Raw genomic sequence first — 22,992 nt, 5'->3', positions numbered from 1 at the left:
GGGGCCTGGAATTTTCCTGGGCTTCCTTTTCTAGAAGCATTAGCTCCTTAGCCTTCCCCAGTATTCAGTGCTCAGGCTCAGTTTACGACTTTGTGATAATGACCTACAGTTCCTCTTTGCAGGTTTCATCCCCTGCCACCAAGCACACACACAAAGCCATCAGCGTTCCTAGAAATTCTGAGCTCATAACCTAATTCCAGGCCTTTGAGCTCTGAGTCTGGTTCTCACCCGCCTGGGGTTTAAGCGAGACCACATCTAGGGGGAGATGAGCAGAGAGGTGGTCAGGAAAGAACAAAGTGCAGCTTTGCAAGCCATCAATGGACACGGGGAAGGCTGTGTGTGAGGTGAGGACAGCCAGCAAAGTCCTAGGGGTTGCTGAAGGTAACAGCTGGCGTCTCTTACTGGAATGCTGTGGTTCCAGAGATAAGAAGCAGGTACAATGCCGACAAAATAACACCCAGATGGGAATCAGTGAGCAGGAGGCCTGGGGAAGTCCGCTCGTGGCTGCTGCCCGCTCAGGCCAGATCTTATCTGAGAACAGAGTCCAGGGGTGAGCAAGTTAGACCCAGTAAGGATGCTTGAGGGAACTGGCACAATTCTGCCCGGAGAAGGCTGGGTGAAAAGGCGACTTAATGGTGGTTGTCAACTGGTCTTTATGCATCTATAGGGTTCTCCCTTCTCTGGGTGAGCTCCTTGACCACGAAGCTTATGCTGGACCCAGCACAATGCCAAGTACCAAGGTGCTCAAAACACCAGCTGGCTGATCCAGCTGGATAAAGGGCTTTTACACAACCACAGAAGGTTTTTCTTCACAGTATGAAACACTTCCCAGCACAGTTCCTGGCACATACCAGGTATTCAGTAAATTTTTGTTCATCTAGTTATTTGTTCACCCATTTAAAAAACATGTAACAAAAACATAGTGCCTGCAATGCCTCAGGCGCTATAACTAAGCACTTTATAAACTCATTTCATCTTCCTAACAACTTCATGATGTAGGAACTATTATTACCCCCTTTTATGAATGGGGAAGCAGAGGCACAGAGAGGTTAAGCTACCTGAAGCTACACAGCAAGCAAGTGGTGGAGGCAGGATTTGAACCTATGTGCAGAGGCTGCAAGGTCCATGCTTTTTAACACTACATTGCCTTCAGTCAAAGAGGAACGAAGGGCGATTTTCAGTGACCAGTGGCTCTGAAAGCCATGCCCTTCTCCACTGTGGCACACTCTTCCTGTTAATCTAAGGCTTCATCTTTAACAATACCAACTACAACAATGATTCTCTAACTCTGTGGTCCACCCACGTAGAAGCCCCAGATGAACACAAGGGAAGATGTGAGGGGTCTAGAGAGCTGGTAACACAAAGAATTCAAATCTTTGATACTATTCTTTCAAGAGTGGTTTTTTTGGCTTACAGATAAATCCTGAAATACCTTTCATATGCGTGCAGTTTGGTAAGAGTGCTTGCAATAGTTTTGTTATCAGATGTTCAAACTACTTGCTGTTCCCACCATTCTCAAGCCCTGCTTGGAATCTGAAGTTAACTTTTCTCTTTTAGGTGAAGCAATAATGTACTAATAATGGTGGTCAGGGCATAGATTTGGAGTCCTTTGAACCTGGTGTTAAATTCTGGTTCTAGCACTGTTACAAGATCTTTCAAAAGCCTCAGTTTCTTTACGAGTGAAATAGAGATAAGATGAATTTAAATGAACTTTAAATGAGGTATAATTTGTGTAAAACACCTAGCATCTCATGTTTGTCTTGTCCCTATTAGGTGATGAAACAATGATGGTTATCTGGGTTAGGAAAGGACTTACCCTGACAGTCAAGTGGGTGAGACACAGCTCAGATTTCTGATGGGTACTAAATGGACATGAGGGACGAGACAATTCATTCTACCACTTGGAGTCAGGAGGCCCAGCTGACAATCGTGGTTCAGACCCTTTCTTCCCAATACAGTTGTCTATTAGGCTAGGCCATTCCTGTAGACTGTCGTTCCATTTTGGAGTGTGTTTCCCAGAGAAATGACAAGATTTCATAAAAAAAATTAAATTCACTGAATTGAATTGCTATCAAAAACACAGACAAAATTTTTAAAATAAACGCAATCCTTCGAGGATCTCAACTGGTCTGCCACTTAACTCTTTGTATGACCTTGGACAATTCCTTTTACCTCTTTTAACATCTGGGCTTTTTTTTTTTTTTAAACCTGTAAAAAAAAATAAAGGAGTCAGACCCAGGAACTCCAGCATCTTTTCAGCTTCCAAAGTTCTATCACTTTTTCTTTTACCAGCATCAGCTACCTAAAGGGAGCAATCAATTTGGAATCAGATGGCAAGTGTGGCCACTTCCTCACTTAACCTGCCAAATCGCTTAAGCTTGTGGAGCCTTGGTTTTCCCCTTGCTACATGGACAATAATATCATCTCTAAGAGTGAGCATGAAGTTCAACAGAAGTAACATACACGAAAGCATTTTTGTAAATGCGGAAGTGCTAGCCTAGTCTTTTGTCATTGGAGTCTAGCTTTACGTGGTCCCAACCACTTTGAGATCTCCACAGCCCTGAATAGCTCAACGCAGGGAATCCCCCCCTCCTGCCTCCACCTCTGGAGAGAATCAGCCTGCTGAGTGCCAGGGCCATGCCAGGCATGCGCGCCTTCTCAGGGGTCCCTGGGTATGCCTTCCAAAGAGCAGACAGCTATTGGAAGGCATACCCCGCCTCCCTCCCACCCTCCCGCCTCCCGTTGGTCTTTCTCAGAGCCATCTGGAAGAGAAGGAGGCAAAACAAGCTCACGAACTGCCAGAAGCCAAATGCCAGTGCAAAATGAGCCTCAGGGGTAAGGCCCAAGGAAGAAAAGTGTGGAATCCTGGAGCCAACTCGAGCCTCTGATGCTACAGAGAGACACTGAGGATGGCTGTGCTCGAGCGGGGTCCTGAGGCTCTCCAGGAAAGCAGCTTCTTTTCCAGCAGGACATTCTGGCTTGTCAAGGCCAACTCGGGGCCCTGAAGTGTGTACAGATGGGTGGCAAATGCAGTAGTCATTCAGCAGTCTCTTACCACACCGCAGAGACACTGGGTCCGCGGAGAGAGCAGTTTGCGCCTGTCAGCCGTGCCCAGCGCCCAGTGGGGGTCTGACGGACTCTCTCGTCCTTAGCTGTGGACCCAAGATCCTGAGAGTGCCTTGGCTCCCCTCCTCACCCCCAGCGCCAGAGTGCTAAGAAACCTCAGCTCTTTTTATCAACGCGCCTTGCCTAGGCAGACAACTTGCTTTGAAAGACATTCATTCAAACCAGAAAAAGTAGCCACTGAAAGCTCTGTGTATGGTTGAGGAACAGAAGGGTCTAGCAAGCGAATCGTAATGTGGTAGACTAAATATCTTGAAAAACCCTCCTTTACAAATTTCTTACTGAATCCACAGTTGAGCTTTGCAAAATAAACCCCCAGGGGTCAGAAAAGAAGAGGAAACTGAAAACCAAAGAGGTAAACAGGCTCAGCCTCAAAATGTTTAAAGAAACAGTGGACAGCCCTGCAGGAAGAGTCACGAACACACAAGCAAGAGGGAGAAATTTCAGCAGGCTTTCTCAGTAATTGATAGATCAAGCAGATAAAACTTGGCAAGAATACAGAACATTTGTATAACACAGCTAACAAACTTGAGCTTATGGACATAAGAAATAGTGAAAACACATTCATTTAAAGCATACATAGAAGCCAATCAGAAATGTTCAGAAGTTGGATGGAGTGACCCGGAACTGGGATTTTGAACTCACGTGGAAAGTGATTTCCCGCAGGGGGACCCATCTCAGTTCTGTCCTGGGTCATGCATATATCACACCGCTGACAAACGGGTATGGCACCCGAAGAAAATGAACACCTGAGACTGGAAATGATTGCATGTAGAGTTGTAACAGCTCAGGAGTTCATTGTTACCTTGTAAATTGGTCTGCGCTCTTGAACTCTGGATATATACTTAGCCCTTGACCTGTCCCAGAGAAGACAGCCCGACCATTCCACCCACTTCTTTTTCTCTGGCTACTCTGCTTCCATTTAACCAGAGGTGTTTCTAAGAGAATACTTTTTCAATGTCTTTGTTCTTTCAAAATGGCATGACAACACTCCAAGATGCTTTTCCTTTTCGTGGAAAGTCATCAACACTAGCGTGTAATTCTAGATCCCAATCCTGATGCCCAGACATTCCAGGAAGCACCAGATGCTGAGGGAAAATCTTGAAAAAAAACCTCTCGGCATCCAAGTAGGGGATTTCCTTCTCAGAATAACCACCTAAACATGCCTGTGTTCTGACCTAGAAGCATCCCTACTCTTCTGGGCTCGATGGTGGTTGTTTGTCCAGTTGTGGGGTACCTGGCCTATGACTCCTCAATCCTGAGTCTGAAGACATTGATACAAACCGCAGAAACTGTGGCCCCATGTGAGTGGAGAGGAAACTGTCTTAAACGCTAAGTGGTCACAAACAGTCCCCCATGGGGGCTGTGCCCGAGTGTCTCGGCTTCAGTGCTGGACCCACGCCACTATTCATCCATTTGGCGAAAGAGATTGGCCGCTTAATAAAAAAGTAACGGTGCACAGATCCTAAGGTCGACAGACAGGGTTTCCAAGAAAACTTTCTCATGTCGGCAAATGCACCTTCCTCATGTGGACAAATTCCCCCCTTCCATTCGGCGCTGAGGCCTGGTGGTTACTGCGGGAGAAACGGGCCCTCAGCGCTACATCTGCACCGTGACCCTTTTCCGTCAGCCTTTCTCCAGGTCCAACTCTCGGTATGAGTATGCAGCAGGTCCATCTCTGAAAGTCTTTTCCACAGTGACTAAGCAACCCCACCGGTACGCAGCTGCTCTAGATTCCCTGTGGGATTCAGGTCCTGAAAAGACAAGCTCTCCAGAGACATTTGAGAGGAGCCGGCACTGGCCAGCGCAGGAGGATGCCTGCCTCGACCACAGAGGGGCCGCTTTGGCATTCCCAGCTCCTACCCTCCCTTGTGTCTCAGAAGTCTCTCAGCTGGGGCCACTCAGCTTGGCCACCTGCCTGGAGATGGTTACCTTAGGGGGCTTTTCTGCAGAGAAGACTCTGGAGGGTGGCTGTTCTCTGGCATTGGGGCGGGGGGGCGGTGAGAGCAGCTGCCACCCTTGCTTGGACCCCACCTCCCCCGCCCCCAGCTTCACACCCAGCAGGACAAAAGGTCAAGAGTTTGTCCCGACTTGTCGGGCAGGAACTAGGCTGCATGTGGCTTCCCTGGGCCCTATCCACCCCCCATCAATTGTCCTCTTTATCTTAGGGTCTGCTCTCGACACCCAGGCCTTTCTGATGTCTGCTGAGAAGACAAGGGCAGTAGAGCATGTTCTGAACCCCCTTTCGTGCTCCGTCTCTCTGCTCCAGACCGTGCGCTGACCAGCCCTGAATGCTTGTCCAATGAATCCCCTCCTCCCTGCCCCCACCCGCTCTGGGGATGTCCACAGCGCTCTGGTCCTAGCTGTTTCAGCTTCCTCACCAGACCTCTGGAACTCTAGTTTAGTTGCCCCTTTAAGTTACAAGCAATTTTCCTCATAAAGATCATCCCCACTCATGAGATGAGAGTGGAAGCCCAGTGCAGTCTCAGAGGGTCCAAGGAAGACAGAGGATCTCATGGGCTCCCCCGGCGGCAGCCCCCTCTGCATTTGTGTCTCCTACCTCAGAGGGAGAGGGTAAGCCCGACAGGGAGGACCCAGGAGTACAGGGGGCCTGGGGGCAGGCGTCCGGCTGAGGTCCAGCAGCTTGAAGAGTGCCTGGCCCGAGCAGGGAAACCAGAGGGTCAGAGAGCAAGCAGGGAGACACTGAGATGGACACAGAGACAGCACAAGTGGTGGACAGGGACAAAGGCAGGCAGAGCCTTCATATACTGAAAAATATACTTCATATACTTCAAATACTGAAAAATCAGGCAGCAGGGCTGATCAGACAGGTACAGGGAGCCCTGAGAGTTACAGGACTTGAAAAGGCCAAGCCAGGTTGGTGGGACAATGGGGAGAGTCCCAAGGAGGCCAGGAGACCTAAAGGTGCCTCCTCCTCCAGGGAGGCCTCCAGGGAGGGCCAGGGGTAGGTCCCAAGTGCAAGTTTTGAGAGGGAGGGCCAAAGCTGGAATGGGACCGTGTGTGGGGAAGGCAGACCCCCTGACATCGCACTGGATTTCCAGAGTCTTCCTCGTGAAAGGCAGTCTGGAGTGGTGCAAAGATCTTGGGTTCAGCCAGACAGGCAGAGGTGACAGGCTGCTCGGAGGCACAAACTCGGCCCCTTCAGATCCCAACAAGGGCAAAGCAGATTGTATTGTAGCCCCGATCCGCTGGCTCCTGCTCCTCCCCACCTCCCACCCCCTCTAGAGTAAGCAGACACAGGACAATTGGATCATGCCCCTATGCTAAAATGTATCGAGTTCACAAAAAATAAAAGGGGGGGAAAAATGGAGAAAACCCAACTAAAAGCCACAACAGAAACAGAGTCTCCAGGCTGCTAGGATCTCCCTCTCAGACTCCCCCATCTGCTCTGCTCCACAGGGGCCGCGCAGCTGAGCCCTGCTGTCAGGGGCGGGCCCTGGCCCCCTCACAATCTGTCATCTCTGATACCACTTGGATCCCGTTTCTTCTGGAGCTGCCAGGGGCCATGGAGCTATCCTGCCTGTCTGTGGGCAGGGCCCAGGGGACCAGGGATGGCATCAGCGCCTGGCCTGGGGTGGGTGGTGGTGTTGAGGGGTGAAGAAAAGGATTTCTGGGTTGTTGGGCATCCATGCTGAAACTCAATTTCCAATTTTTCCATAAACCCCTCCTCCCCTGGGCTGCCAAGCCCTCCCATTTCCTGCCATCTGTGATGGGCGTCTCTGGGGAGCCCCTCTGTTTTCTGGCTTGCTAATCACTGCCTATGGACACTGGGAAAAGGCTGGTTTCTCTGCTCCTGGCAACTGTGTAGACATCCCCTGGGCCCATCTGAGTTCCTCTCTGTGCGGCCCAGGGCTGTGCTGCTTCCTCCCTTGGGCCCGTGGCCATCTCTGCCCACAGACTTGGCCCCTCAGCAAACGGGGGGCGGGGGGGGGGTGTGTGGAAAAACAGGCGGTGGTGACCCCTGGTGACTGCTTTACAGACCAGGGGTGCCCCCAGCCTTGACCCACGGAGTGAGCCACCTGCTCCCCCTCAGGTCTGGTGTGGCCCGGTGGTGAAGAACACTGGCTGTGAAGTCGGAGGGACCTGGGTCTGAGGCCCAGTTCCAGCACTCCCTCGCTGGAGTTCAGTGTCCTCTCTGGGCTTCAGTGTCCTCATCTGTAAAATGAGCAGCTGGGCCAGACGATTGCCCACAGGGCCCTGACACCCCCAAGTCAAGGAGGGCTCTGCTGACCCACCACTTGCATTTTTCCGGCTGTTCCTCTGCCCTGTAATCTAGACTCTGCTATGACTGGCAGCTGGAAGCAGTCACATGCAAGGCAGCTGGAAGGGCAGAGTGCTGACCTGGGTGCTGGGATGGTCTCCTGGGTCTGACCCTGAGACCCTGATCTCATTAACATGCCCTGACCAGCTGAGCAAACCGGCTGGGAGGTGAGGAGGCTGGCTGTTTCCAAAGTGATTTCAACCCTTTGTTCCCCAGGTCCCCACATCAAGGACAAAAGCAAGCACTCAGGAAATATCCTGAATGCTCCCTGCTCATCCATTTGTTCATTCAATCACTCTATCGTGCAATCATTCGTTCTTAATGTGGCAGTGAAACATCATAAGGAATCACTGGAATTCTGGTTTCTGATCCTGGCTCTGTCACTTACGAGCTGGGTAATGCTGGCAAGTTACCTACCCTCTCTGGGCCTCTGTTTCATCATCTCTAATATGGGGAAAGCATGGCACCTGTCTCTCAGACAGTGCATACGAAGCATTTAGCACTGGATAAGTGTTCAACATTAAGTTGATCATCATTAAGTTGAGTATGTTGTTCATGGCCTCGTGGGGAGACAGACAATAAGCAGATACCTGCCCACTCCTTAAAGTGTACACATGTCCCAGCAAGACAGACTCCTGGCTCTGAAGGCCAAGAAGAAATCTTCAACAGGAGTTTGGGTTTAGTTTTTTGGCACAAATCTCTTCTCCATCCTTAAACAAGGTGAAGGCTATTTATGGAAGTTTGAAAGGGAGTCTCAAATATTTGAGTCACTTAAAACCTGGTCTTGAAGTGAGTGCCCCAGGCTCAGCCGTGGAGGCTGCCATTTTGGAATGGAGGCTCAGCTGGTGGCTCTTGGGAGGGGGAAGAATGAGAAGGCCACATCCTGTTCTCTTTCAAGCCGCTCCCTCCCCACACATACCAGCTCCTGAATCCTTCCTCCCACCCATGCCTAGGGCAAAGGAACATCTCATTTGTCTGTTTCTGGCAGTTCCCAGGCTTGCCAAAGGCTGTCCCTGTCACCACTCATGCCCTCAAGCCATGACCTCCTTGGCCTGCATGCCCCCTCAGGATGCTGCAGAGCTTGCTGACTGAGGATGCTGATTTATTGCTTCCCATTAGCCAGACCTCTGACAGCCTCTGAGCACCCCGGCCTGACACAGCCCACAAGCCAGCTTGGAAAGGTCAGGTCTCAAGAGAGGAAGCCAGCCACCAAGGTGCCATCACGTGGCACATGGCCTTATTTATTTTGTCTTAATCAGACAGCCTGAAAATTTCTCTTTGCTTCTGTTGAACATATTTAGATGTTTCTATCTACCTTCTCTTGTCTTCAGAGGCCATAAATGATGCCCCACAAAGTGCCTGTGTGCCGACTGACCCTGGGGTGCTCAATGGCTCTGAGCACGTGACTCTGAAGATGACCTCTCGCATCCCCACCTCCTATCCCGGGTTGGCGCTGACCATGCACTTGGCTCAGGAGGGCACTAGGGCAGGAGCTGGGAGCCCTGATTCTACCAGCGCCTGCCCTCGTGACCTCAAGTGACCTTGAGCACATTACTTATCTAATCAGCTTGCTTATCTAAAATGGGAAAAATGTTTACCCTAAATAGGTTTCATGATTATTTTGGGATTATGTGAGGTCCCCTTATAAAGGGTTTCTTCTTCATGGTTTCTTCTTATAAGGAAACAAAATCATGGAAGTATATGTTAAAGATATACTAAAGATATATTGGAAAGAATATATTAGAAATAGTTTCGGACACAAATTATTTCAGGTGTGGGTCTCATCGTCCACCCAGGCTGGAAAGTCCAGACCTTCCTGAGCCTGGACAGCATGGCTGACACGCTCTAGTATCCCCCCAGCCCCAAGTCCTCGGCTCCTCATCTGGGGCCTGACTGGTACACCTCAGGAGGACCTGGGGGCGGGGCAGGCAGTCCCCATGAGGACATGGCCGAGTTGCAGGCATTGCACCAAGGACTGGGAGCGGCCAGGGCCCTGCATGACGCTCAGAGTTCACAGCCCGGGGCAGATCCGGGAGGGCGACCTCTGGGCGGGGCAAGAGGTAGTAGCTACCACCCTCCGCTGAGTATGAATGGAAAACAGCCCTGGCTTGGAAGGATCTACAAAGCGAGTCTCTCTCCTCCCCTCTGGCTCTGAGTGGGGCTGCGGGAGAGCAGTGGCTGATGCATGAGGGACCCCTCTCCAGAGTGTGAATGCTTCTCTCTGCCAGGGGAAGCCACAGGGTCACAACCTCTAGTAATAATAACAGCCACACTCTATAATAATAAAAAAGCAACATGTGCACAATACACTACAGTTTGGAGAGCACTTTCACACTTTTCATCTCACTTGATTCCTGACCCCCAGCCAAGGAGACAAGACAGATCTTTTCATTGTCTATTTACATGCATACAAACTAGACACTGGATTGTTAAGGAACCTGCCAAAGGTCACACGGCTGAAAATCGAACCCAGGTTTTCTGACTCGAATCCCTGTGCTGGGGAGCCAGCTGCTATACCTTCAACTGGCACAGTGAACAGTTCCAACTGGCTTGTATCAGAGCCACCGAGGGAGCAGGGTCCACATAGCTAACACACTGGCCTGAGGGGGCCTTGGAAAAGGAATAATAGTATAAGAATTCCTGGGAGCCAGCGGAATGTCCGATGAGCTGATGGTAGAGCCAGGGGTCCTTCCCACCACCAGAAGGGGGTCCTCTTTTCTTCCTAATCATCTGTCCAAACAGCAATTGTCTGGAGAGTTGGAGGGATGAACAGACTCACAAGTCCAGTAACTGAGTGGTCTGGGTGACTGTCAGCTGGGGTCCAGGGCTGTCCATCTGAGCTGACATGTGATCCCCAGGGAAGATTCTGGAGAAGACAGCACGGGGCTAAAACCTGCAGTCCAGACTGGCCAGCTTGGGGTCCCTGAGAGCTGAGGAGGCATCCCCCTGCTCCCAGGGAATGAGCTTCTCAGCAATGGATGGACCTGGTCCCTTGCCCTCTTGGCTCCACCCTCTCACAAAGATTCAGCTCAGCCACTTACTAGATGTATGGTCTCATCTGACCCCCCTGAGCCTTAGTTTCCTCATCAGGTATAATAGCAGCTTCTAGCTCCCAGGGCCATAATAGAGAGGGTCAGACAAGATCAGAGTGCTACACAAATCAGAGGGAAAGGGGATATTTGGGATCTTGCGTCTTACACCAGATTCTGCATTTCCTTACTCAATCGCTAGCCTTCTTTAACCTGGAACATGAAGCATCTGCAGACCTAACCCTGCAAACAGCATTTGCCTCTGCTGTCATGTGGAAGGTCGCTGACATCCTGCAGTCCAACACCTTCCAGCTCACCCGTCCCTGCTTTCTCCATCCCGTGCAGCTGTATTTCAGCATCCCAGGCTACACAAGCCACATCTCGTTGTTAACTCCCATTTATTTCTCCCCTTCTCTTTCCTGAATCATTTGTTTCCTCCCCTGTTCCTCCTACACCTCCCCTCCAGCTCCAGAGTTGTGCTTTATCTCCAGAGAGCTTAATGCTTCCTGATAAGACCAGCTAATCCTCTGCTGCTCCTCTTTTGCGGAGATGGAGAAGATTAGAGGCAAAGGGTCAGGCCGCCTCCCCTTCAAGGGCACTCAGGACTTTAATAAGGGAATTGGATCCTGCTTTCCCATCTGATGCTCTGGGACTGAGGGTCCCCATCGTTTCTGATGAGGAGCAGCTCTCGCTACTTCCAGATCACGAGGCCCCTGACTGGGGGGTGTAATGGGAATGGGGGATGGGTGTTGATGCAAGTCTCCGCGGGGAGACAGAGGAAGTAACAGATGTGAGCCCTGTGCTGAGGCGCATTGGACCTGGTAGGACAATGCACCTGGAGACTCATCAGGCTCCCTGGACAGATAAGCCGAGCTGGCCCTCAAGAGCAAAATGCCCGAAGGAGGCACCTCTATGACCAGTGAGAGCCACACTCACAGCCATGCCGCACATGCAGCCGTGAACAAGGGCAGAGGTGTTCACTTTGTGGGCAATGACCCTATCAGGCAAGGTGCTTAAGTGATTGCTAGGGCCATCACCTCCAGAAGTCCTGGGGTTCAGGCCGCGAGTTAATGATGCAGGTGGAACTGTGCTATGACAAGGTTTCTATGTCCCATCTCCTTGGGCAGACAGTGAATGCCACTTTGTAGTAGGTGACGTGACAGTGAGGCTTCAGTGTTTGCTGAACCTCACTCGTGGTGTTCAGAACACCTCAGGGCGACAGAAGAAGTGATGGACACGAGCCCTGGGCTGAGAAGCAGCGGATCTGGTGGGACGATGCAGGTCAAAATGACACAGAAGCACAGCGGAGTTAAACTGTATGTGCTAAGTGACTGCTGGAATGTCAAGAGTTGGACAGCTTTGTGGGGTTGCCGTAGGTTTTATATGAAAAGCTAATTCTGCAGAGGCATGATTTGTTGAAGAGGACACAGACTATTTGAGGTCAGAAAAATGTCTCCTTTATTTATTTTTATCCAATGTTTATTGAACATCTGCTATGGGTCAAGCACTGTTCACAGAGAATAAAATGGATGTAATACCTGCTTTAATGGGGCTCATATTCTTGTAGATAAGTCAGATGTTAAATAAACATATAATTACTTGCTTACTTGCAACAATTACTTGCAACAACTAAAAGAATAGTGTATTACTCAAGAGAACAGGAGAACCCTAATTTAAACTATGAACTCAGGGCTGCCTCTCTGAGCAGGTAACAGTTGAGACCTGAATAAGGAGTAGGCATTTGCTAGACAAGGGTGGGCGAGAAGAGCATTTCAGACAGAGAGCAGCACATGGAGAAGTTCTGAACTGGGATGAAGCTGGTTCCTTTGAAGAAATGGAAAAAGGCTGATGGGGCTTAAGAACAGAAATCCAAAGAGTGGGAAGAGATTTTCAAGTTTTATCTTGATTGCAATGGAAAGTCATTAAAGGGTTTAAGCAGGAAAGTGACAGCATTTATGTTTTTAAAATATCACTCTGGCTATCGTATGGGGGATAGACTAGAGGGAGGGCAAGAACAGAGGTGGCAAGTTTGGTCAGAAATGCTCCGTCGGAGCAAGTGATAGGTGATGGTGACATGTCCTAAGATGGAAGGGGTGGACGTGGTGGCTGGATTAGAGCTATCTGTGAGATGCAATCAGCAGGATTTGATGATGGACTGGACGTCTGGGGAAGTATCCAGAGTGACACCCAGATTTTCAGCTGGAGCAATCCAGGGACTGGAGGTGTTATTTATTAAGATGGGAAAGAACGGTGGAGGTGCAGCTTTTGGGTGGGAGCTACAGCAGAGATCAAGAGTGCAGGTTTGGATACATTAAGTTCAAGATGTCTCTCAGACAGCCAAGTAGAAATTGTATGTAGGCACACACACCTACACTGCAGGTGACTGTGTAGCACAGAGACCATCTGCTGCTATTGGGATGGATGAAATTACCATCCCTCCAGTATGGAATGAGAAATGTCCTGATGAACTGTCCTAGGAGGTCAGATAGAGGAACAGCCAGAAAAATAGCATGAAAGCTAAATGATGGAAGGAGTCAAGACACAGGAAGCTGTCAACTATGTGGCATATTGATGAAAAGGTGAGTGCGTCTCAAAGTGCCTGCTGGATCTGGCAACATGGAAAAGCCCAGACGAACTGAGCAAGAACAAATCTGGAACAGATAGAAACCAGCTTGGATTGAACTGAACAGTCAACAGAGGTGGGTGGGTAAAGTCAAAGCCTCAACAGTGTTGGCTCTGAAGGAGGAGTAGAGAGACAGGCAGGAGCTGTCTCCTGAGAGGAGTAAGCTCTGACCTCCTCAAGCTTCACCCAGGACAAGGTTCTCCAAATTCTATACCATCAGCCCTAAGCTGACCAGAGAGCTCCCTACGGCTCTAGAAGACAACGCACATGGGCTCAAAGGGAGTGGGAAGGGCCTCCAGCCAGCCATTGCCGGCTCTCCCCTTGACCTCAGCTTCACCTTCATCCTTGGCACGTGAACCTCACTCTTTGTTCTTGGGTATTGTACTCTAGCATGCAAAACTGTTCCATCATGGGGTGGGGGAGGGATGGATTGGGAGTCTGAGATTAGCAGATGCAAAGTATTACATATAGAATGGATAAACAACAGTCTTACTGTAGAGCACAGGGAACTATATTCAATATCCTGTGATAAACCATAATAGAAAAGAATATGAAAAAGAATGCATATATATGTATAACCGAATCACTTTGCTGTACAGCAGAAATTAACAAAATATTGTAAATCAACTATACTTCAATAAAATAAATTAAAAAAAAGAAACTGTTCCATCATAAAGGTCTCATGCCTCTACTGAAAAGCTCCTGCATGCCCAAGAGGCATGGAGAAGGTATGAAGAGCTTCCTTATACTCTTCTGGTTAAGAAGACCTGACCTTAACCTTCTCTTTTCCAGATCATATTGTCCTAGGCCTTCCCCAACAGACCCTTTCTGACCTCATCTCCCACTGTTCTTCCCCCTGAAAGCTCCTCTACTACCTACGCATGCCCCCTTAAGACACCTTATATTTTCCTACCTCCATACCTTTGCTGTTTTTCCCCTTTAGAACTAACTAGTCCCTCCTCCTTGCCTCACTGAATCTTATCCACCTCTCACATTCAGCTTGAGTCCTTACACATGTAGAAAACCCGGCCTGGTCCCCTGCCCCTCCCTCTGGCCTTCCTCCTACACTGCTTGGGAGCACTGGCTTTTTCTGCGTGTGCCCCTACCTCCTACACTGAGGATCAGTGACGCTGTGTGCTTATTCCTTTGTTTTCTTTGCTGGCGCTGGTACATCAGAGGCGCTTGGTAAATATTTGTTTATTGATGGGTTGATTGAGAAAATACAGTAGCCCTTCCTCCCTGAAGGATGAAGCCTTGCAGTGGTCTCAGCAGGGCTGCATGACCGGGGCTCATCAGGGCCAAATGAGAAATAAGTGGATTCCACAAGCATTTATAGCCTGTTTCCTGTAGAATTATTGAAGGAAGTTCCAAGTCATTTGAGTTCAAGTTCAAATTAAGCTCCGGCCATCCTGACCATCAACTATTTCAAATGCTCCTGTAGAAGCCTACTCGTTTTTGGAAATGTTGCGAATTTAAACCACAAAAGCTCATGTTTTCTTTTAAAGCTATAGATAGAAGTTTCTTGGCATTTTAAGTTGCGGGTTTCCTCTGGCATAGTCCCTTTTAAATGTTGAAAAGGTAGCTTTCTAACCTACACTCTCTCATCGTGTCATGCTTCATGTAACAAGAGCATTGCACAGGGGTGAAAATTCAGCCTGCAGTGTTTTTTCCACTCAAGGTACTGGCTAAAGTGGACATAGTAACTAATAGACTTCAGTGACTTTCATGCAATATGAGTTTCCATCAAAAAGTTTACACTGATGAAGTTTTCAGGGCAGAAACATTTTGTGGAAATTGGTTCAATCAAATCTGGGCTCCAAAGCGGCCTTAGACACATAGCAATTATTGCAGCCATGAAGAGACAGGTAGACCCCTGACCCATTTCTAAAATAATATGCTTTGTGATTTCTTGGGGACTATTTTTGCTCCCTGGCATCAACAACAGGAAAACCAAGAATCTTAAAATACAGAAAGTGGTAGTTTAAAGGCAAAACTTTTTTCCCAAATCCCAAAGGCAAGAATTCAGCAAGGAAGGGTCAGGGAAGATGTGTCCCTCTGGGCGGGCACCAACTCATGCCCATTAAAGCAGGTTCCCATGAGGGCATATCCTCTCATAGTCAAGGAAGTTCAACTACCATGTGTGTTTATACCTCACCTCGGCTTCTCCTGAGGTAGAATATATTTTCTTTTATGGAAAGAATGATTTATTTGCTTTCCGATTACTAATTTACAAGAGATGTGAGGCAACAGAGAGCCTTGGCTGTGCAGTCTTGGGAAAGGTAAGGCTGTTTCGGCTCACTACCTCCTAGCCTCCTCCAGAGGGGCCCCAGGCTTCAATTACAGCCCCCCAGCAAGGCTGCACACTGCCATTAGGGCCAGGCCAACAGGACAAAAGGGAGGGTGCCCTTGCCCTGTCTGAGGCTTTCTCTGACTTGGCTGGAAATAATAAGTTTCTTAAAAAAACATCTTTAAGAGACACATGTGTTCAGATATAATCATTCTTTCGAGGGTGTGTCTGTTTTTAAATGGCATGATTCACCCCAAATAGTATGTCCCCTATTTCTCATATCCAGCTGCCATACAGAAAGACAAGAACACTCTATGTGCAGAGGCACAGAAGAAACTGGGCTGTCACACATCTTCCCTAGGAAGGAACTTTCTCCAGCATTTAGCTTTTATGGTTAAAGAGAAAAGTTCAAACTCTTTGGGGTGGGGATGGGAGGGGGGAGAAACAAAGCGACCTGTCAAAATTCCTTTTAGCACCTACGACTAGTGTTAACTTACATGCTCTCAGAGTGCAATAAAAAGCCTCCAAACTGCTGTTAAAGAGATAGTTTGACCTTTTAAAATGGAAACTCTCCCACCTTATATCCATATTCAAAAGATGAACCTTGGGAACTCTAGAGTTTTATATTAATAATGAAATGAGGCTGCCTTTCCAAAACAGGGTTTCCCTACAGGCTGCAAGCTAATTAGGGTGCTCTAGACCTACATTGTAACAGCAGGTAGCACGCAGGCCCCAAACCTTTTAGCCATTGTAGTTGCCAACTGCCCATAGTCTACCTCTGAAAGGAGGCTGGCAGGGAGTCATGAAAATTTAGTAAATAAAAAAGTCCTGGACGCGACTGTCAGTAGCCTGTGGTTCCGGGGCAGGCTGTCGGCCCCTGGCGGCAGAGGAGTCGCCGCGATTTCGGGTCTCCACCGCAGCGGCCGAGCCCGGCGCGCACCGAGCGGCGCTGCTGAAAGAAGTTGGAGAGCTCCCAGATCGCCAACAGAATTCGGCGGTGGGCGCTGGGGAATCACTTCCAGCGTCGCAATCAGTAAAGTTTTGGAGTAAGTAAAGACTTTAGACCGACAAGAGACCCATACTTTCCTTGAGCATAAGACCCACACCGCACCACGCCAGCCAGAGGCTGCTCACACAAGGCCATCAGCCCTGCTCCACCGGGACGCGCCCGGTGCCTTCCAGTTCCCACCACCCCAGTACTCGTCTAGAGGGAGCCGAGCCAGAAAAGAGGCTCTCCCGGGTTTGCGGTTCCGGATGCAAATACCTCCAGGCTTCCCGGCCCGGGGGACAAGGGCTCGAAGTCAACTGTCGAGGGAACAAGGGCAGAACCACCAAGTCCAGCTAGGACACCCGGGACCTTCTCCTCCAAGCCCGCTCGGGTTTCTCCAAAGGACGCGCGCGGCACAGCCCACGCGCCCCCGGCACTCCACTCCACTCCTCTCTACAGGTCCCCCCCCAAACTCTTCCCGGGAAGCCCCACAAAGCACAGACGGCGCCCCGAAACTCCCAGGGCACTAGCCAGCCACCCCCACCTCCGTCTCTCGAACCCTCCTTATCGCACCGTTCTCGCGTTCATGGGGAGTCAGAAGCAAACCACGAGAAAATGCCTTCGCGAGGAGCCTCCCTACACACACCCGCCCTGTCACTGAAACAAAAGCGTAGGGAGGAGGGAGATGGAAGAGGAGGCGGGAGGAAGGTTTAGAAAGAGGATGGGGAGAGCAGTAAGAAGGAGCTGGGGAGGAGGGTCGGGATCAGGAGAAGAGACCGGGGCCAGGGACCCCGTTCCGACTCCGCGCGGCCGGTCGCTTACATGCCCAGGTCGCTGTAGGTGTTGAAGAACTCCATCTGGTTGCACGCCTGGATCCAGCCCACCACCCAGGTCTCGTGGCGGGGGATGGGGGGCATGACCACGCGGGCCGAAGCTTTGAAGTAGGGGGTCTTGTAGCGCAGGACGATGGGCGAGGTCTCCTCGATGCGCGTGGGGCACTGGTCGATGGTGGCGCACACATCGTACACCACGATGTTCTCGCGTCGGATCCGCGCCTTGCAGGTAATGCTTTGGATACAGCCCATCCTGCCGCCCGGCGCCGGCGCGGCGCGGCGTGGGGCAGCGCGGGGGACCGCGCGGGCAGCCGGGGGCGCCCGTCACACCGGCATGGCGACGCGCCGCCCGCTTCGGGTCCGGCTCAGCCCGTGCCTAGGACCGGTGAGCCGGCGCCGGGCATTCTCCGAGGCAGCCCCCTCCTCTCGCCGCCGTGCCGGGTCTCCGCTGCCCCGACGCCCGCCCGCCCCTGCCCACGCCCGCCCCCTCTCTCCGGCAGGGCGCGCGGAGCGTGCGCTCCTAGGAGGCGGCGGGCGCCCCCGCCGGCTCCAGGGCCGGCGCGGAGGGCAGGGAAGGGAGCGGCACTGCGAGGAGTGGTGCCCACCCCGGGCCGGAGCCCCCCGCCCCTCGCCGGAGAGGAGGAGGCGGCAGCGGCGGCGGCATGTAGCCGGGGGAGGGCGGCGGCGGCGGCAGCGCCGGGTCTGTCTGCCTCCGCGGTAGCAGCAGCAGCAGCAGCCGCCGCCGCCGCCGCCGCTGCATGAACCTCTGCACCGCGGCTGCCCCCCGCGTGCAGCGCGCCCAGAGGCTGGCGAGCGGGCGGCCCGAGCGGCAGGCGGAGGCAGCAGTGGCGGCGGCGGAGACCTGCGCTCCCGCCGGCCCCGCCCCGCAGCTGGGCCGCGGCGACACTCCTCTGCCCGGCCGCCGCGGGTTGGGGGGGGCGCCAGGGGACTCTGGCCCAGGGTGGAGGGCCCCACGGGCTGGGCAACCCCAGACGAGATCCGCGGAGGAAACTGGCTGTACGCCATCAGTTTTGTCCCTCTCCGGCTGCCGTCCGGCTGCCGTGGGGGGGTACTGTGTAAGGGTGGGGGTGTTTAAAGGGCAGCCAGCTCAGGGGTGGGGCCCGACACGTGGGGACCGGGAGGGGCGGGGCCGCGGTGGGTGGTGTTCCGGGGGTGGGCGTGGGGGGCTGTGGGGACCCCTCGTGGATTGGGTGGGTGGGTGGGTGGGGCCGAGAAGGGTGCGGCGCTGTCCAGGGTCGAGGAAGGAACCCGGCAGTGAGTCTTTGGGGCAGCCTGGGGGTTAGGGGAGCAGCTATATCTGAGATGGGCCCGTTATTTATAATGTAGTTTGTTAGATTAGAGTTAGGCTGAGGTCTGGGCTCCAGTATGTTGCTACATGCAGTGGATTTCCGTCTTTCCCTGACTGGGTTTGCTCTGGAAGCTTTTCTTTCCACCACTGTATATGGGGAAGGTACCCAAAGAATCCTTCCGTGCCCTAACACCAAGTCACCAAAACTCCCAAGAGTTTTGACTGAAGCTCGAGCTCAGTTTTACTCATCGCCTGCCTTCATCCAAATCTTTTCCTTCTTAGAAAACGCTCTTTCAGCAAACCCCCGCACATTGGGGAATTAGAGCAGGAAGGGACTTACCCTAAACACTGCCTTTTGAATGTAGCTGCATCCCGAGACAGGTTGTGCCTTGCAGAACCGACTAGCTGGATTAGAATGCTTAGCAGCCTTCTTGAGGTTACCCAAGGTAACCTGTGACCTGTTAAGTACAAGGAGAACTTGAGAACATTTTTGGAACCGGGCTGGATTTAAATAGTAACTGCTTAATGATACATGTCCAGGGTGCCCGTTTGTAGTAATCCATATGGCCTACAGAAAGCCTGGAATCTTAGGACCTATTCTTTTCTTTGCTTGTCCAGGGCACAGCATGGTGACTGGCACATAGTAGCTGTGCAACAGTTGTCTGTGAATGAATGAATGAGTGAACAGAAAAAGCCTCACTGTAATTGTCCTGTAGAAACTGCCACCACAAATATGATTCCTTGTGTCTAATATTGTGGTTTAAAATGCCAAAAAGAAAAAAAATTAGCAAATGGTCTTATTGGGCAGTTATTTTTAACATTTGTATTTTCAAAGCCAATAGCTTCTCTTTAAGTATTTCTTCCATGATCATTGAGCATTTGCTGGATCTGGTGTCCAAGTGTGAAATATTCTGACTTAACAGGCTGCACAGGAGGCTGGCTAGAGTTAGTCTTTAGCTAGGACAGATGTGATGAGTAATTTAAAAGTCAGTTGAGATCTAAAAGCACTCTTCATCCTTATTTTAACTTTCCTGGTACCTTGATTCACTTTAGAGTTAACAAAAAAGCAGTTTTGCCCTTTGATAACATGCTTTTCTCATTTTACCATTTTAGCCACCGATCTCAATCACTGATCCTTTCATTCAGCAAACAATGACCGCCTGGCAGGAGCCAAGCAGTCAAGCATTGTGCTGAGTACTAGGATTCAAAGACAAGAGCTTGTGGATCACTGGAGAAGATAACCTTGTGAACAGTTTGTCGCTGTAAACTATGACACATGCTTTAATAGTGTGTATTCAGGGCCACAGGAGCCCAGATAGGAGAGCCACTGAGAGATTTACATGTGGCTCTCTTGAAGTAGTGGCATTTGAACTGGATCTGGAAGGTCCGAGAAGAGGCTCACTAAGAGTAGAAGAGTGAAAGGGCAGTGCAGGACGAGAGTTGGACAAATGCAAAAATGCACAGAAGTATGAAAGAACACAGCATGTTTAGGGACATAAACAGCTCAAGTCAATGCAGTTCTCAAAGTGTTATGTGTAGACCATTGGCATCAGACTCACTGGCCAGGAACCAGCTATTGATGGGACCATATTTTGATCTTCAGTGGAAACTAATGAATGCAAGATTTGCATTTTGAGAAAAATTACTCTCTATCAATTTGGAGGATAGAGGAAGGACAGGTTAGAGGCACTGTGTCAGGATATTGTGATGACAGATGATTTGGCCCTGAGCTAGAGCAGTGCCATGGGACTGGAGAGGCCTGACTGCTTCTGAGAGTCATTTAAGAGGTAAAACTGATTTACTTGGTAACTGAGGAGATGCTGGGGGAAGAGTCTGGTCAACTCTGAGTTTTCCAGCTTCAATTAAATACATGTGATCCTAATAGCCAAAACAAGGTGACAAAAGTGGAAGCAGATTGAGGTTGTGTGTTGTCATGTTAAGTTTGAGGTACATGGAGTGTATTTTGGGTAGGGAGCCAGAGTTTGAGTTTCAGTGGTTATTAAGTTCCAAGAAATAGACCAAGAGAAAAGCATTTAACTGGGGGAATTTAGTTATCTTTGTTGATTTGAGTTGCTTGTCAGGCTGCAATTTTGTGGATAAATATTATCCTTTGTCTTCTGGTAATACATGGTATGCCTGCATAAATAGGGAAGGGCAATAGTAGCCTTCTCCAAATTGTAGGAAAATCATATAAAGGAAAATATATCTTACTTTTCAAACTTAAAATGAGACCATGTTATGTCCAGTAGAGTGCCAATAAAATACAACTCATCATTCACAGACGTGGACCCTTGACATTCTCAAAGGGTTCATCCATGACCTTCATGAGTATCCAGAATCATGAATGTCACCATGACATATAATTTTCACTATAAAAAGCAGTAAAGTGTAACTGAAAAATGTAAGGGATCATTTTTAGACTCTTAATGGTTCTATAAATATGGCGCCAAGGTAATTTCAAAAGCTACTTAAATAAATTTTACCATTAAAATAAACTCTTTACTTCATTACATCTGTACCTTATTAACTCCATATTCCTCTGACTCTGCAAAGAAAAAAAAAAGTCAGTCAAAGTATGAGAATTACTACATAGATGTCAATGAGAAGAGCTAAGCTGTGCTGGGGCACAAATGCCAGCTGTTGGGTGTGGTTCATTCACTAACTAAGTGGCTGGCAAGTACACTCTGGCCTCCTAGCAGGCCATTCAGATTTGTGTCTCAGCAAATTACCTCACTACAGGGACCTTTCAGATCACTCAATGGAGACTATTTTCATCCATGAACATTCAGTCTGCAAATGCCAATGGGCCGCTACATGTAGCTCAAACCAAAGTCTTCAGAAGTACAACAATGTCTCTGTGCTGCTCTTTTAAGTTTCTTTCTCTCCTGGTGAAGTAAATCTCCCCTGCCTCTATTAGCATCCTGTACCTGCCTCTGTGAGCACCTTTCCAGCTGTTTCACAGTTGTTTGCTCACACTTGTCTCCCTCAATAGGCTGTACACTCCTCAAGGGGATGTGTCATCATGCCCTGTTGTCCAGCCTAGTGCCTGGCACCTAGGAGCCACTCAGTAAATATATGAATGACTAAATTTATTTTTTTAATCTGGTAAAATACTATTTTCCATAACTTAACTATAAGCTCTGTCTCCTTACCTACAATGAGCATATTTTTTTAATCTACTTCTTTCTGCATGGTACCTCTTTGTCTTCCCACCGTCTTTCCCCCCAGCGTCCCTCCTAGATGTAAAAGTGATGCCGTTTGTCTTTGAGCACTAAATCTCCTCTCAAGGGTTATCAGTTCTAGGCACCAAGAAATGGAAAAACTTCAATGACAGGACCTGGATGACAATCATTCCTTGTGAATAACTTCATTTGAGTTTATTCTCAGGGCACAGCACAAATACTCCTTTGTACTTCATGCTTGTGATATTCTTGAGCATGACAGAGCCCCTCAGATCCCTGAGTCAGAGCCCTAGAGCACACTCTCCAGGATGCTGGCCTCTGCACCCCCTTTACAATCCATTCCCTCAGCCTCCAATGACCCCATGCTCCATCTTTCCAGAAGCAGGACAATCTCTGACTTTATTTTTCCTATCAGTTGACTCATTACTCAATTTGTCAAGTGATCTTTTTAGAAACTTTGGGCCACAAAGGCCTATTTTCTAGTTGACCTTGGCAAGGGTTTTCAGAAACTGTAGAACAGACTACCAAATTTGCTGGGAAATTACCTCTGGAACTGCTAAAAAGGGAGATAATTTCTATCTCGCTTATATGGTCTGAAGGCAGGCAACGGGTTAAATGAATCCTCAATGTCCAAGAGAACAGGATTAAAGAAACAACTCTTTTTGGGGTGAACTCCTCCTACGATCACATCAAGTCAGAGTAACCAATTTCCCTTCCAGGCTAGGCTAAGAAGCTCCACAGGAGGTGGACCCTGGCAATGGACTCTGACTGCTTTGCTAAATGCGTTGAGCCCAAGGTATGGCAGCTGCTTCAGGTAGCCAATATTTATCAAGCTTTTCCCACCAGCCTCACATTACAGTAGGCTGCAGAGACTACCAAGAATGCCCTAGTCTGTGAGCTGTCCTGTTGAAGGTCACTCGTGCCTGTCTCTGCCACAGAGTCCTTTTCTTGGTCTTTTTTTTTTAATTAATTAATTAATTTATTTATTTATTTTTGGCTGTGTTGGGTCTTCGTTTCTGTGCACGGGCTCTCTCTAGTTGTGGCGAGCGGGGGTCACTCTTCATCGCGGTGCGCGGGCCTCTCACTATCGCGGCCTCTCTTGTTGCGGAGCACAGGCTCCAGATGCGCAGGCTCAGTAGTTGTGGCTCACGGGCCCAGTTGCTCCGCAGCATGTGGGATCTTCCCAGACCAGGGCTCGAACCCATGTGCCCTGCATTGGCAGGCAGATTCTCAACCACTGCACCACCAGGGAAGCCCCCCCTTTTCTTAGTCTTTATCTGCAGGACTTGATGCTCTTCTTTTTATTCCATGATTCTGCAAATCCTAATTCTCCTGT

The 22,992-nt window shown here is 49.8% G+C and overlaps 1 protein-coding gene across 1 annotated transcript in view; it reads right to left on the bottom strand.

Moving 5' to 3' along the window:
- FAM78B (family with sequence similarity 78 member B) overlaps positions 1–17,570 on the bottom strand; it is a 92,452-nt gene extending 74,882 nt beyond the window's left edge. Inside the window, exon 1 of the mRNA XM_061185776.1 lies at positions 17,155–17,570. Within this exon, the coding sequence (XP_061041759.1) occupies positions 17,155–17,417 (263 nt within the window). The 5' untranslated portion in view covers positions 17,418–17,570. The remainder of the gene's footprint in view (positions 1–17,154) is intronic.
- Positions 17,571–22,992: the final 5,422 nt, after the last annotated feature.

This window comes from Eubalaena glacialis, chromosome 3, assembly GCF_028564815.1.
Source record: "Eubalaena glacialis isolate mEubGla1 chromosome 3, mEubGla1.1.hap2.+ XY, whole genome shotgun sequence".
NCBI lineage: Eukaryota > Metazoa > Chordata > Mammalia > Artiodactyla > Balaenidae > Eubalaena > Eubalaena glacialis.
Note: the sequence above shows the minus strand (reverse complement) of the source record. Positions and strands in the feature narration are given on the sequence as shown.